The 12,658-nt window shown below is 40.2% G+C and overlaps 2 protein-coding genes across 2 annotated transcripts in view; one reads left to right on the plus strand and one right to left on the minus strand.

Annotated features, from left to right (window-relative positions):
• Window positions 1-12,658, minus strand: part of sbr (small bristles) — a 33,880-nt gene that overhangs the window by 10,777 nt on the left and 10,445 nt on the right. The gene's annotated exons all lie outside the window — the stretch shown is intronic.
• On the plus strand, window positions 1,528-10,253 carry LOC137248479 (uncharacterized). The gene is made up of 2 exons (XM_067779406.1): window positions 1,528-2,090; window positions 8,349-10,253. The coding sequence occupies exons 1-2, from the start codon at window positions 2,013-2,015 to the stop codon at window positions 8,511-8,513; spliced, it is 243 nt and encodes an 80-aa protein (XP_067635507.1). The 5' UTR covers window positions 1,528-2,012; the 3' UTR covers window positions 8,514-10,253.

The following is a 12,658-nucleotide window of genomic DNA, read 5'->3' on the forward strand; positions in this document are numbered from 1 at the left end:
TTTTTTTTGGGAGAGATGTGCATAAAATGTCTTCTCTACATTTTCGTGCGGTATTTGTTTTTATTTTTCCGACTGTATTTAATTAGTTCTCTTTCCAAAAATCATAGTTGCACAAGGTGCCTACACGGCATGGATAAATGCGAGACAATTAAAAATGTCCCTCTTAGAAAACATTGGGCATACATTTTTTTAATTTCCAGCGAGCTACTCGCCACTCGTAGCAGACTGTTGGCTCTTATTATATTTATCCTCTTTGGTATTGGATTACCTCCCCACTGCTTATGCACTCTCTGCCGGCTGACTCCGCTTAACGGTACATTAAGGCCTGATTTACATAGAAAGCTCTATCAAAAGTTCCGACATCGACATATAAACGCGTCATATGTTTAAGTCAGCTTAGAACTTCGCGTAGGCTGTACCTAAACCATAAATTGGACGCATCTGTCATGTTTATTGTTCATTGTAATCCGCCTTGAATCAAAAAGTAAATTGTTGAGCAAAAACTGGTCTATGTATTGTGGCGAATCTTTATTAAATATCGCACATCTCTAAAGAGGTACAGAAGAATGAGTAACAACTAGACGACAGTATTCGAGAATGTGATGTGCAAAAAGTCGAGAGACTCTTGTAGAAACAAAGACGTCAGGTATAGTAAAATGTTACACGATGACTGGCACTCGTTGTTAGTGAACTTCGGTGAAATACCATGAAGTGAGAAACTTCACTACGATTATAAAAAGTGAATAAATTTTACTATTTCTGCACAGTTAGGCAATTCACAAGTCTACATAAGTTAAGAGGATTGAAAATGTTTACTGGTCGGTCTTCTTACAGATGTATTTAATTAAATACGACATAAAGGCCATTTTTAAGAAAATACTCCCCAAGACAAAGTGTGAATTGCCTAAGTGTTTACTTGTATTTCATTCGACATATCATGACCGAAAAAAAAACCCAAAATATAAACGATTTTTTCGATGCATTGACGTTTTTCCGATATGCCTGGTCTGAAGAAACCGCCGCCTAAATGGTAGAGAAAAATCAAGCATTACAAAAGCTTTCGTTTTCATACGATCGACCAGCAAAACTAGCAGCCGCCTCCCGGACCAAAAGCTATTAGCAATATCTCAAATAATATAAAAAAGTAACAATATACTCTTACAAAAATATAAACTTATTAAAAATGTGTGACAATTTGTAAACAAAAGCAAACAAAAGAATGTCACGAACGTAGCGCTGAGAGCTTACTGGCTGTTGATAAGATACCAGGAGCTCAGTTGCCATATATGTATTTATGCGCATACTTTGTGAAAATGTATGTGTAAATATTAGTTTGTATGCGTGCATATACTACAAAGGCCAGCCTAACAAACTGCTGCCAAGCTTTTAATATTCAAGACCCACCTTGTCGGCGCCTCTAAGCATGCAGCGCTACGGAACAACAACCCAAGTGTTGGATAGAGAGGTTATAATGCCGGTGAAAAAATATCTGACAGTTTTAGAGTGGAGAGCGGCTTCTTAATTAAAAAAAAAAAGTTTGTTATATTAAGCGTATGTTTTGATGCTCAGAGCTCGAGCTTTGTAGTCGTTCAAGCGTTGAAGTATTTTGTGAGTTAAATTTGTTGTGGTATTGTTGCTGTTGCGTTGATTGACCAAAACTAAATTGTTTGCGATAAATTCGCAAGGAGAACCAGCAGTAGTTGAGACATGGTGGGTTGGAGGAGAATCGCCCCTAACCACACCTGTGCCGTTACAGTTGGTGGCCGCAATGTCGACTCATGCACACACACATACATACTTATGATTGTTTGTACATACTCTATTCAACAATAAACTCGAAAAAATGAGGCGAACAAAAGTGAAAATGACATACGGTGTGCAACCGCAAGCCGACAACGTCGATTAAAAAAATACTTTAGTTCTTGAAAGACCGTTACGCGACGCATATCGAGTACGAAGTTTTTTAAATTAAAAATTTAAATAAAAAATTTAAATAAATAAACATAAACAAAATGGGTGCCTGCTGTTCGTGTTGTTCAAAGGATCCCGATTCGAAGACCTCATGGAGTCCTGCGGAGACAAATAACGCGGTACGATCTAATATGTAGGATTTTCGAAAATTGTGACGAATTTGTGTGTGTTTGGGGGGAGGGGAGTGTGGAAGCATAAGGATTAGAAGAAGGATTTAGGGTTGAATTCGCGTTTTATATATATAACAGCATTTAGAAGCGATTTCAAGCGATTTAATTAGCACAAAATCACGTTTTGCCCATTAAACAACGACAAATTCGAGCCAAAATTGCTAATTCTAAGACTTTTAAAACACTTGTCGCCAAAATTATGAAATATAAATAAAGCGTGCAAAATGCATTAGTCATAAACAGAAATATTCTCAACATGAGTCAGAAACGATTAATCATTAAGCGGTATCAGGGAGGTGGGTGAAGGGTTGTACGTAAAAATAAGGTATGTTCGCACGGAACCTCTTCGCTCTCCCATTTCTCGGCCGGTATGTTAAACTTCAAGCAAAATTTTTGGGATTCTTCATTTTGAACCATTTCGTGAATTACGGTACGATTATTTCTGTACTTTTCAACGAAATTTATCGAAATATGACAGAAATTCCATGACAAATACACAGCCAAATACATAAATTAAAAAATGTATGAGCTGCTGTGTGGTCAACAACAACTTTATATGGACTGCTAAGTGTTGTAACTCTATCTACACTTATAAAATTGTTGCGCAGAAAATTAGTACTGCTAAATTTCAGTATGCATTATACTCAGTTTCAACTGAAATGTATCTCTCCATTATATCTATACACATCATATCTCCCTACGTCTATGACCGTAAAGGGTTGTTGTTGTTGTTGTAGCGATAAGGTTGCTCCCCGAAGGTTTGGGGAGTATTATCGATGTGATGGTTCTTTACCGGATACAGATCCGGTACGCTCCGGTAACACAGCTCTATTAAGGGTCTAGCCCGACCATCTCGGTAACGATTTATATGGCCACATTAAACCTTCAGGCCATCCCTCCCTCCCCACCCCCAAGTTCCATGAGGAGCTTGGGGACGCCAGAGCCTCGTCTGTTAGTGTAACGCAGGGATGCACCTTAACGTTAAGCTAATCGTTTATCAAAAAATTTCCACCGTTTCCGTTGAAACACTTCGAAATATTATCGATAAAGAAATTATCAAGATAAATTGTATCTCGTTTTTAACCGAAACGAAAAGCTTTCGTTAACGTTAAAAACGTTAACAAAAACGTGATACTTTATGTTTGAATTGTGCTGGCAATGCTATAGCCATGGTGAAGCCGTAAGGTGGTAACAACGAGCGCACATACACACACAAACTCCATATAATTTGTTTGTGTAATTCGTTGGTGGTAATGTCAAAAACACTCTGAGAAATGTTCGTACTGTCAAAATTCATGAGAAAAGTTGCAATCAGCTTGGCTATTGCTTTCACCTTTAATGACTCCGCCATCAATCAGCTTTGCCAGCATAGTTTGAAATTAATAATGAACATAAACGATTTGATTCCGTTTTGATATGGCAGAAAACGAAACGAAATCATTTCGTTAATTTGACGTTTTTAACGTTAATAAACGAAACGAAATGACTTTGTTTCGTTTATTAACGTTAATTATCGTAACGAAATGATATCGGTTCGTTGGTTAAGCATGCCTGGTGTAACGGGATTCGCCGCTCGAAGGTGAGGTTGACAATTAGGTTTGGAGAAGCTATATATTGCGCTGGCAACCTGAAAAGGTTGCGCTACACAACCCCTTGAATCTGGAATTTAAGTCGCCTCTTACGACAGGTATGCCTACCGCGGGTATACCCTAACCCCCTAACCCGCTGGGGGTACCGTAAAGGGTGTGTGTCGACTATTCATCGCAACCGATCCAGCCAAAGGTTATGCACTATGACCAACAGAGGTGCGTGTCTCAGCTATTCATTGCAACCCGAGTTATTTACCACTGCCGCGAGTTTTCAATAATTGCTGCTAGATGGGTCTTCTATACATTATCGAAGTGATAATAAGCGTTATTTTACCCGCAAGTGTAGATGTATATACATGAAAAAAACACAACCAACAATACTGCAGAGCTAATATAAGCAATTGCTGATTTACTGCTATCATACGAATGGCGAATGAATAAAGAATGCGCCCTATGGACAGGCACTTCGCTAACTACATATGTAGTAAATTATTTCGATCCTCAATTAGGTGCCGTATGGACACCATTTTAGATGTAGAACACTCACTTGTTTGTTTGTATTCCCAGCAGAGATAACAAAAATATTAACCTTTAAGGTGATCTCGGCAATCAATTTTTCAAAAGCTCTGTATATGAAGCATTGAAGGGTTACTAGCAATAAACATTCTTTTAATTTTAAGAAAGATTGTGATTACTCAAGTGAGCCTGATTTCTCATACTCAGGGTTTAATTTACGTGCCTCGGCCTAGGAGAAGTAGAGGCGCAATGTGAATTATTTTGACGAAATCTTGCTACGTATTAGGCGGTTTGTAGTGAGGAGCTCGCTTGAAGACTAGCAAGTGGGAAGATCCCGCTTCACATATAACAGTAAAACCAGTGCTACTCAAGAAACATATTCGAAGCTTCTTGTGATAGTTTAAGCTGTTAACACAACCGTTATGAATCAACCATTCAACTTTTGGCAATGTTAAATGCTCGCAACTATGAAAGCAAGCTGCTGCAACCTTAAAAATCATGACCACAGACTGGTAACAGGCAACCTCTGTCGGTTGTCACATGGCGGATGAGATTGCTGTGCACAATCTCCTCGTCAACGCCAACAAGAGGGGAAAGTTTCTTGGTTCGTCTTGAGCAGACTAATAAAAGGATCTAGAGCTAGAATAAACTCGAGGCCACAGTTTAACCCACTTTTTAATTAGTTGCTACACAAAACAGGACGTTTCTACAAAAAAGTATAAACATTTATACGAGTAGAAAAAACAGCAAATACAGACAAAATGGCTCTGTATGACAAATGATTCGGTTTTTATAAAAATTAGTCATGCCAGCTTTAACGAATCAGGTGATCGGTTTACTTCATGTTTTGAATTAATGACTGTGAGTCCAAAGCAAATATATAGCTAAAATCTCGTGGAAAAAGATTGTACTATCCAAAGAAAGTGTCATATCTTGAGTTACACCCTACAAAAACGGTGACTGTGAACTGATCTATAAGTTGAGTGAAAATTTGTAGGGGAAAATCTAGTAAGCCAAGGGTACTATGCAACCGTGAAGAAGCTCGGAGATAAATCGCGCCGAGTATTGTTTTTTTGTGCTATAGCAAATGTGATAAAAATATGTATATCCATCACACGCTTCTTGTAGGTTACTAATAGAGAGCTTACCAGAACTAACGAAGTCTGAAATATGTATGTATAGTAGAAATATAGCTTCGGAGCGGTTTGAACGTAGGAGGATCTTTAATGTGAAACCAACTTACTTCTAATATTAGGGGGACTCATGAAAGCATATAAACTTATAAGGTGTAAAATTATATCCATTTACACACGCTGCTATATGAACGCACCTAGTAATATTCTTGATAAACTTAATTGTTTATCAGCTGTATTATTGCCAAAAAAAAACAATTTTTGATTGTTATACAAATTAAAAAATACCAAGATTAAGTAAAAAATCAAAACTAAAACGTCTTTACTAAGATATACTTGTAAATGACTTGCTGATGTTGGAGATTTCTGATGAAAATGCCTGCTGTAATGTCAGCAAGGTTGCATTCTTTGAGTTTACCGCGTTTACACAATGAAATGTGCGGGTAAATTTACACAAATTGTGTAAATGATTTTTCATACAAAATTTGACAGCTCGTTTACGCACTAGATAAATTTATACGTTTACACACTTTATAAGGCATTTATAAGGTTACATGAGTCCCCCTATTATCTTAAATCAGAGAGAAGGGGAACGCATTTTCTTTCGCGAACGAGCAGAACGGAAAGACTTCAGTTTTTTAAACTTCAGTGTTAGGATATAATAGACAAATTGCCTGCTGAAGAATTTTGGTGTACATATTTTTTTTTTCGATGGTCCGTCTTAAGCATTCAAATTTCCCACAAAGCCATTGACCCTTAAATAAACCGAAGTAAGACATTTCACTATGGACACGTCAAAATTGTATCACTGAAAAGTGTATAGTCGGCCAAACAAAAGGATAGCGGGTTAGGGGTCTTAGAATATACCCGCGGTAGCTATGCCTGTCGTAAGAGGCGACTAAAATACCAAACTGATTGAAAGGGTTGTCAGCGCAATGTATAGCTTCTCCAACCCAATAATCAACCTCACCTACCCGTGGCGAATCCTGTTTCATTAACAGCCGAGGCTCTGGCGACCCCGAACTCCCGATGGATCTAGGAAGTGGGAGGGCGGTATGGCCTAGAAGGTGTGGTCATACCAAATCGTTCCCGAGATGGTCGGGCTAGTACCTTTATGGTGCTTGTTACCGGAACGTGCCGGATCTGCATCCAGCAAAGGACCATCAACATCGATAACACTCCCCAAGGCCTTCGGGGTGTGTCCTTATCGCTACAACAACAACAATATAATTAATATCGATAAGAAGAAGATGCAAGTGCCGCTCACTATCAAAAATCTATTATCTTTGATATTAACCAAAAGCCGAGTGCGTACAAATACAAATTTCTTACATTTTTGTTATCACAAGGCAAGTTTTGTCAAGTAATTAACAGCATGCTCCAATCCATTGTGTCAACGCCCACGTAACTACTCACAACAAAGCACATATACAAATTTGACGATATTTTACTTGAGCTTAAATTAAATAAATACATTTCTTGGAATTTAAAATAATATATACTCAACACAATAGAGAAAATGAGGTAGGAATGTTGCGGGCATTCGCATTCGTAAACGAGGAGCTTCATTCATTTTATGTTATTGTCAATACGAAGATTGTGGAAATCGTGAGGCAAACAAACATGTTGACTATGAACGTCGAAACGCGAGAACATGATTTTCGGATAATATCGTATGTGGTCTTACTACATTTATCGCATGTGGCATAATGATATGTGTGGAGCTATGCATCCTAAGAACTTGGAAACCACTCAACCGATTCTAATAAAACTTTTGGGATAACTTTATCGAAGCAAGGATTCGTGGGTGTTTTTATTTTCAGGTAGTAAACCAAGGACCAATTTATCGAAACAAATTTGAAGAGGGAAAGGGAGAAGGTGGGAAAGGCGGAGTTAGTGTAAGAGATAAACAAAATTTGATAGTTACTTAAAATTTTTTAGGTGAATAAAAGTTAGGACAGAATAACGTCTTCCAGTTAGCCCAACGCAGAATCGACTGGCGAAACTTGTAGGATGGCCAAAACTGTTTGAACGGTTAAGCGCCCATTAAGTTACTGAGTAAGCAAGAACAATGTCTTCGTATCTAGACACGTTTACCTCTACTGTGATTTCAAAATACGATTCAGAATATTTTTGATCCAAACAAGCATTATTAATTCCATTAAGCTTTTACTTGGCGGTCGCCATGGTGTGGTGGTAGCGTGCTCGGCCTACCACACCGAGGATCCTGGATTCAAGTGCAGTGAAAAAAAAAAAACATCAAACACTCAGAAAAAGTTCTTTCAATTAGAGAAAATATTTTCTAATCAGGGTCGCCCCTCTGAAATGCTATGGCAAACACTCCCCAGTATATTTTTGCCATGAACAGCTCTCAGTGAAAACTCATCTGCCTTGCAGATGCTGTTCGCAGTCGGCATAAAACATGTAGGTCCCACCCCGCCAATTTGTAGGAAAAATTAAATGGAGTATGACGCAGATTGGAAGAGAAGCTCAGCCTGAATCTCCTTTAAGGTACATCGCGCCAAGTATTTTTTTGTTTGAACTTATACGACTTAGGAAGGACGATATTTACTTTCGAGTCGTTGTTGGCCTATAATGGTACCCCACGAATTAACCAGAATGTTGTCTGTGAAGTTTCGCCGTTGGAAATAATTTTTTTGCTTTCTGTCTAAAGTATGATATTTACTAAAGTAATACCAATATGTAAACGTTTGCTGTTAAAGTTCAACGGGTTGGGCTTATCCCGAAAAGAAAGTGGTCCAAGTTAAAGCAAAGGAATTATTTTTGGGAAATATTCGACATACGCTTCTATGTACATATATTAATATTTAGACATTGGCGAATGTTTAATAAAAGTCCAAATTCGCTACATCCCTAATGCACATATTATATTATTCGTACGCGCTTTTAATAAACAACAATGCATAACAAAAAGTTGACTTGTTCTTAATTTCTTTCATTCATTGCAGAGCACAACATCAACAATTGTGGCGCAGCCAACTAACGAAAATAACTCGACTGGAGTATTTACGAGTACGATCATTATGCCGGTGGAAACAGATGGAGAAAAGAACTCTGAAACGATTATAAAGACCGCAAAAGTCACAGAGACTGTGTCGACCTCGAATGATTGAATTGTTGAACTGAGTAAAAAACTGATAACAACACAGTTGACGCTTGCGGAGGAGATGAATTGATTTATTAAATAAATAATAAAGCATTTAGCATTAATTTTTATATATTTAAGCATTGCTACAAAGTTGATTGATGAATGCCATATTAACAAACCCCAGTTTAATGTACACATTTTAATATTTACGAATATGCGATAATTAGGTTCATAGAAAACGAAATGTTTGTAAATATTATTCTTTTCCATTGAATTTTCGCAATAAATATTAATTTAAAACGATAACAAATTTTCAAACATAGCTTCAAATTACAGCTTAAGCTGCTTCGAAATATATTGGTTATTGCCAGCAGTTTGAGCAGTGCGACTGTAAAACGCATTTCAAAAGAACGAACGATCAAATGCAGCAGCGATAATAAATGGCATAAATTTAGTTGCACGAGAAAAAGAAAATAAATTTCATTCTTATTGAGCAGACAAGAACAGCAAGTCGCGCGCCCAGTTTGTCGCACTCTTGGCCCCACAAAACGCTGCCGTCCATCCAGTTCTAATCAATCGACTGGCACAGCATTAAAAAAGCGCTCGTGTAATCGTCAATCAGTTTAGTTCAAATACCCGTCGCGGCAACAACATCCCAACATCTCAGCCAGTCGGTTAATATTCAACGCACACAATTCCCATGTTATTTAAATTTCAATTAAATTAAATTAAAACACAAATTCAGAACAAATTAAATTTCGCATACAAAGCGTACGTCACTGACTTGATTGGACGACTTGTTTTCCAACATTCTCGAAGCATTTTTCGGTGCAAATCTTTCGCTTTTTATTGATTGGGTTGTGCTGGGTTCATTGTTGTTATTGTTATGGCAAAATTTCTGCTCTTGATACTGGCCGTCGCATTGGCTTTTAATAATCTTGCACATGGTTTTGTATTGCCACACTTTGCGCAGCTAATGGGCGCTGATTATGACTATGCAGAGGAGATACCTTACGTGCCAACACCAACGCCGAGCTACATCATGCGTATCACGCAACCCAACGTACGGCGCGACACCGGATCGGACGAGATCACAAAATTCATTGCTACCCCCGCTGCCGATCAATCAACCAACAATGGCAGTCCAGTCGGTGCAAAAACGAATATTATTGCGGCATCGACGGTATCTGGAAAGGCTTCGCAGCAGGCCAATGCAATAGATGAGCAAACACGACAAAGCAAAACTCTAACTTATACAGATCTTGATAAATTGTTGGCGCATTGGCAACTGGAAAAGGAACGAAATGCCTATGAGATGCAGACTCGCAATCGCCACAGAAATGCTGCGCTTAGAAAATGAGAGGATTAAAGAATTTGGGACTTATTTTTTTTTGTTCTTAGATATAAGCTCTTGTTATCTGTTGCGGCTTGAGTTAGGAATGGTTGCAGCGGAAGCAGCTGTTAGCGCTTGAAAATTCAATATTCGCATTTAATAATACCTTCAATTAAAACTTTCTAACCGTTTACTTTAGTACTCCAATTATATACCGGTGCCCTTACGTAGCTGTGTTAGCAAGTGTGGGCGTTCTAGATGCTTAGCGGACCAGTTCCACGCCAGTTTGCAAATACAGAAATTGCTAAGCTATAATTACTTTATGCACAAATATTTATACTTCTTTTAATCTATAATACAATAAATGTCTTGATAAGGATTTGTACACAAAAGACAATGAGGTACATGAAAATAAATTGAATTTCGACCGACCGTACGTTTTAATAATTAAAATGAGCTCAAGATAAGATACAAAAAGTGATATTCTTATGTAAGCATGAGATCTGGTATTTTTTCTGTGCAAATCGCTTCACGGAAATCGTCAGAGTTGGGCCCACAGGTTAGGTTAGGTGGTAGCTGCCCTGATAAGAAAGCTCACTTGGACAACACGAAGGTCCGTTGTTGTACCACATACACCAAAAATAACGGTGACTTAGATCTAGCTACTTAGAGAATCGTTGGGTAGCAACGATAAAGCTCCGAATGATACCGATCTCAACCTTGGATAAATACTCGGGAGATCCAAGTGAGTCGCGACCGAAGTACTTTCGCCTAGTTCTGACAAAAGCTGGGCAATCAAGCATAAAGTGATTTGGTGATTCCACCTCATCATACTCCATACAGCTGCAGCAGGATGGAGTTTCCAGTATATTGAGACGTACCGCATTGATACCCATGTGACAGTGCCCTGTCAAAACCCCAATGACCATTGATAGGTGAGCCTTAGTGAACCCAATTATTTCAGCACCCCCTGCCATCCACTTTCGGCCAGAAAGATCTTACTACCCTGCAAGACGTGGTCTCCGCCCAACGTTCGCTGAGCTGACTCGAGGACCAGCTATGGAAGAGCAATCCACAGGTGGGCAGCGGGATCCCGAAATCCCTACAGCCATCTTCATCCGGTTCAGTTGTACCGAAGCGGGCTAAGAGATCCGCTTGACAGTTACCCGGGATGTCACTATGGCCCGGGACCCAGATAATCTTAATTGTAAAATAATTCGATGCAATCGCAAGCGAGGTCAGGCACTCCCAGACCACTCTCGATCGCACTGTAGTTGAGCTCAAGGCCGCTTGATAGCCGCTTGGCTATCAGAGTAGATGTTAAATTCCCTAACCGTAGTAGCACTGGATAGCATTCCATCCACCGCATCCTTAATCGCAGCAACTTCCGCTTGCAATACACTGCAGTGATCAGCCAACTTAAACTTGTGGCTTACATTTAGCTCTTGACAAAAGACCCCCCACCAACCTTTCCATCCAGCTTCGGCCCATCCGTGAACAAGTTAACCGGTCCCATGCCCCAGATAATTCCTCCACCCCACTCCTCTTTCGGTGGAATGACTGGGGTGAAGGTTGTATTGGGAGCAGTTATCGGCATACAATAGTCCGTTCTGTCCGGGATAAAGTCGAAACTGGTAAGAAGGCCAGAGTGTCCGCGGTCAGAAAGTCGATATCCCATATCACGAAGCCTGACCAACGACCTTGCCGCGGCCGCCTTTCCCGGAATATCTACTTGGTATATGTTCAGCATGACGTTCAGTGCCAAGGTAGGTGTTGTTCTGATAGCGCCACTGATACTGATCAGCGCCGTCCGTTGCACGGACATTAACATTTTGGAGGTGCTGTTGTTGTTGTTGTTGTAGCGATAAGGTTGCTCCCCGAAGGCTTTGGGGAGTGTTATCGATGTGATGGTCCTTTGCCGGATACAAATCCGGTACGCTCCGGTACCACAGCACCATTAAGGTGCTAGCCCGACCATCTCGGGAACGATTTATGTGGCCACATTAAACCTTCAGGCCATTCCCTCCCTCCCTACCCCCAAGTTCCATGAGGAGCTTGGGGTCGCCAGAGCCTCGTTTGTTAGTGAAACAGGATTCGCCGCGGACAGGTGAGGTTGACAATTGGGTTTGGAGAAGCTATATATTGCGCTGGCAACCTAAAAGGTTGCGCTACACAGCCCTTTGAATCTGGTATTTTAGTCGCCTCTTACGACAGGCATACCTACCGCGGGTATATTCTGATCCCCTAACCCGCTGGGGTTTTTTGGAGGTGCTCGCCGTGCCTAGTGCTTTCCACCAGACCAGCACCCCATATAGCGGAATCGGTTTGACCACCATCTCATAAAGCCAGTGTACTACTCCTGGCGATAGTCCCCATCTCTTTCCGATAGCCCCTCTGCAGCAGTACAAGGCAATGGCGGCCTTCCTGGCCCGATCTTCCACATTGGATCTCCAGGACAGTTTCTTGTCCAAAACAATCCCCAAATATTTAACCCTATCAGAAAGTACCAACGGTACCCCTCCAATCGAGGGAGTTATGAAATCGGGCATTTTGTATTTCCTTGTAAAAAGAACCAATTCCGTTTTTCCCGGCTTGACCGCCAATCCCCATGATTCAGCCCACCTAGCCACAGTATTCAGGTAGCCCTGCAGAACATCGCGCAGGGTGCCCAGAAATTTGCCTCTGACTAGGATAGCAAGGTCATCTGCATAAGCAACCACCCGACAACCATTGGCTTCCAGCTCCACAAGAAGCTCGTTGACTACCACAACCCAGAGGAGAGGAGATAGGACACCCCCCTGTGGCGTGCCCCTGCACACCTTCCTCTTAATTATGGC

The sequence above is a fragment of the Eurosta solidaginis genome, chromosome 4, assembly GCF_040869045.1.
Source record: "Eurosta solidaginis isolate ZX-2024a chromosome 4, ASM4086904v1, whole genome shotgun sequence".
Lineage (NCBI taxonomy): Eukaryota > Metazoa > Arthropoda > Insecta > Diptera > Tephritidae > Eurosta > Eurosta solidaginis.

Excerpts from the sequence above, each read along its gene's own strand:
- LOC137248479 (XM_067779406.1), top strand. The coding sequence starts at position 2,013 with ATGGGTGCCTGCTGTTCGTGTTGTTCAAAGGATCCCGATTCGAAGACC. Across the intron at positions 2,091-8,348 it reads CTGCGGAGACAAATAACGCG|AGCACAACATCAACAATTGT; the intron begins GTACGATCTAAT and ends CATTCATTGCAG.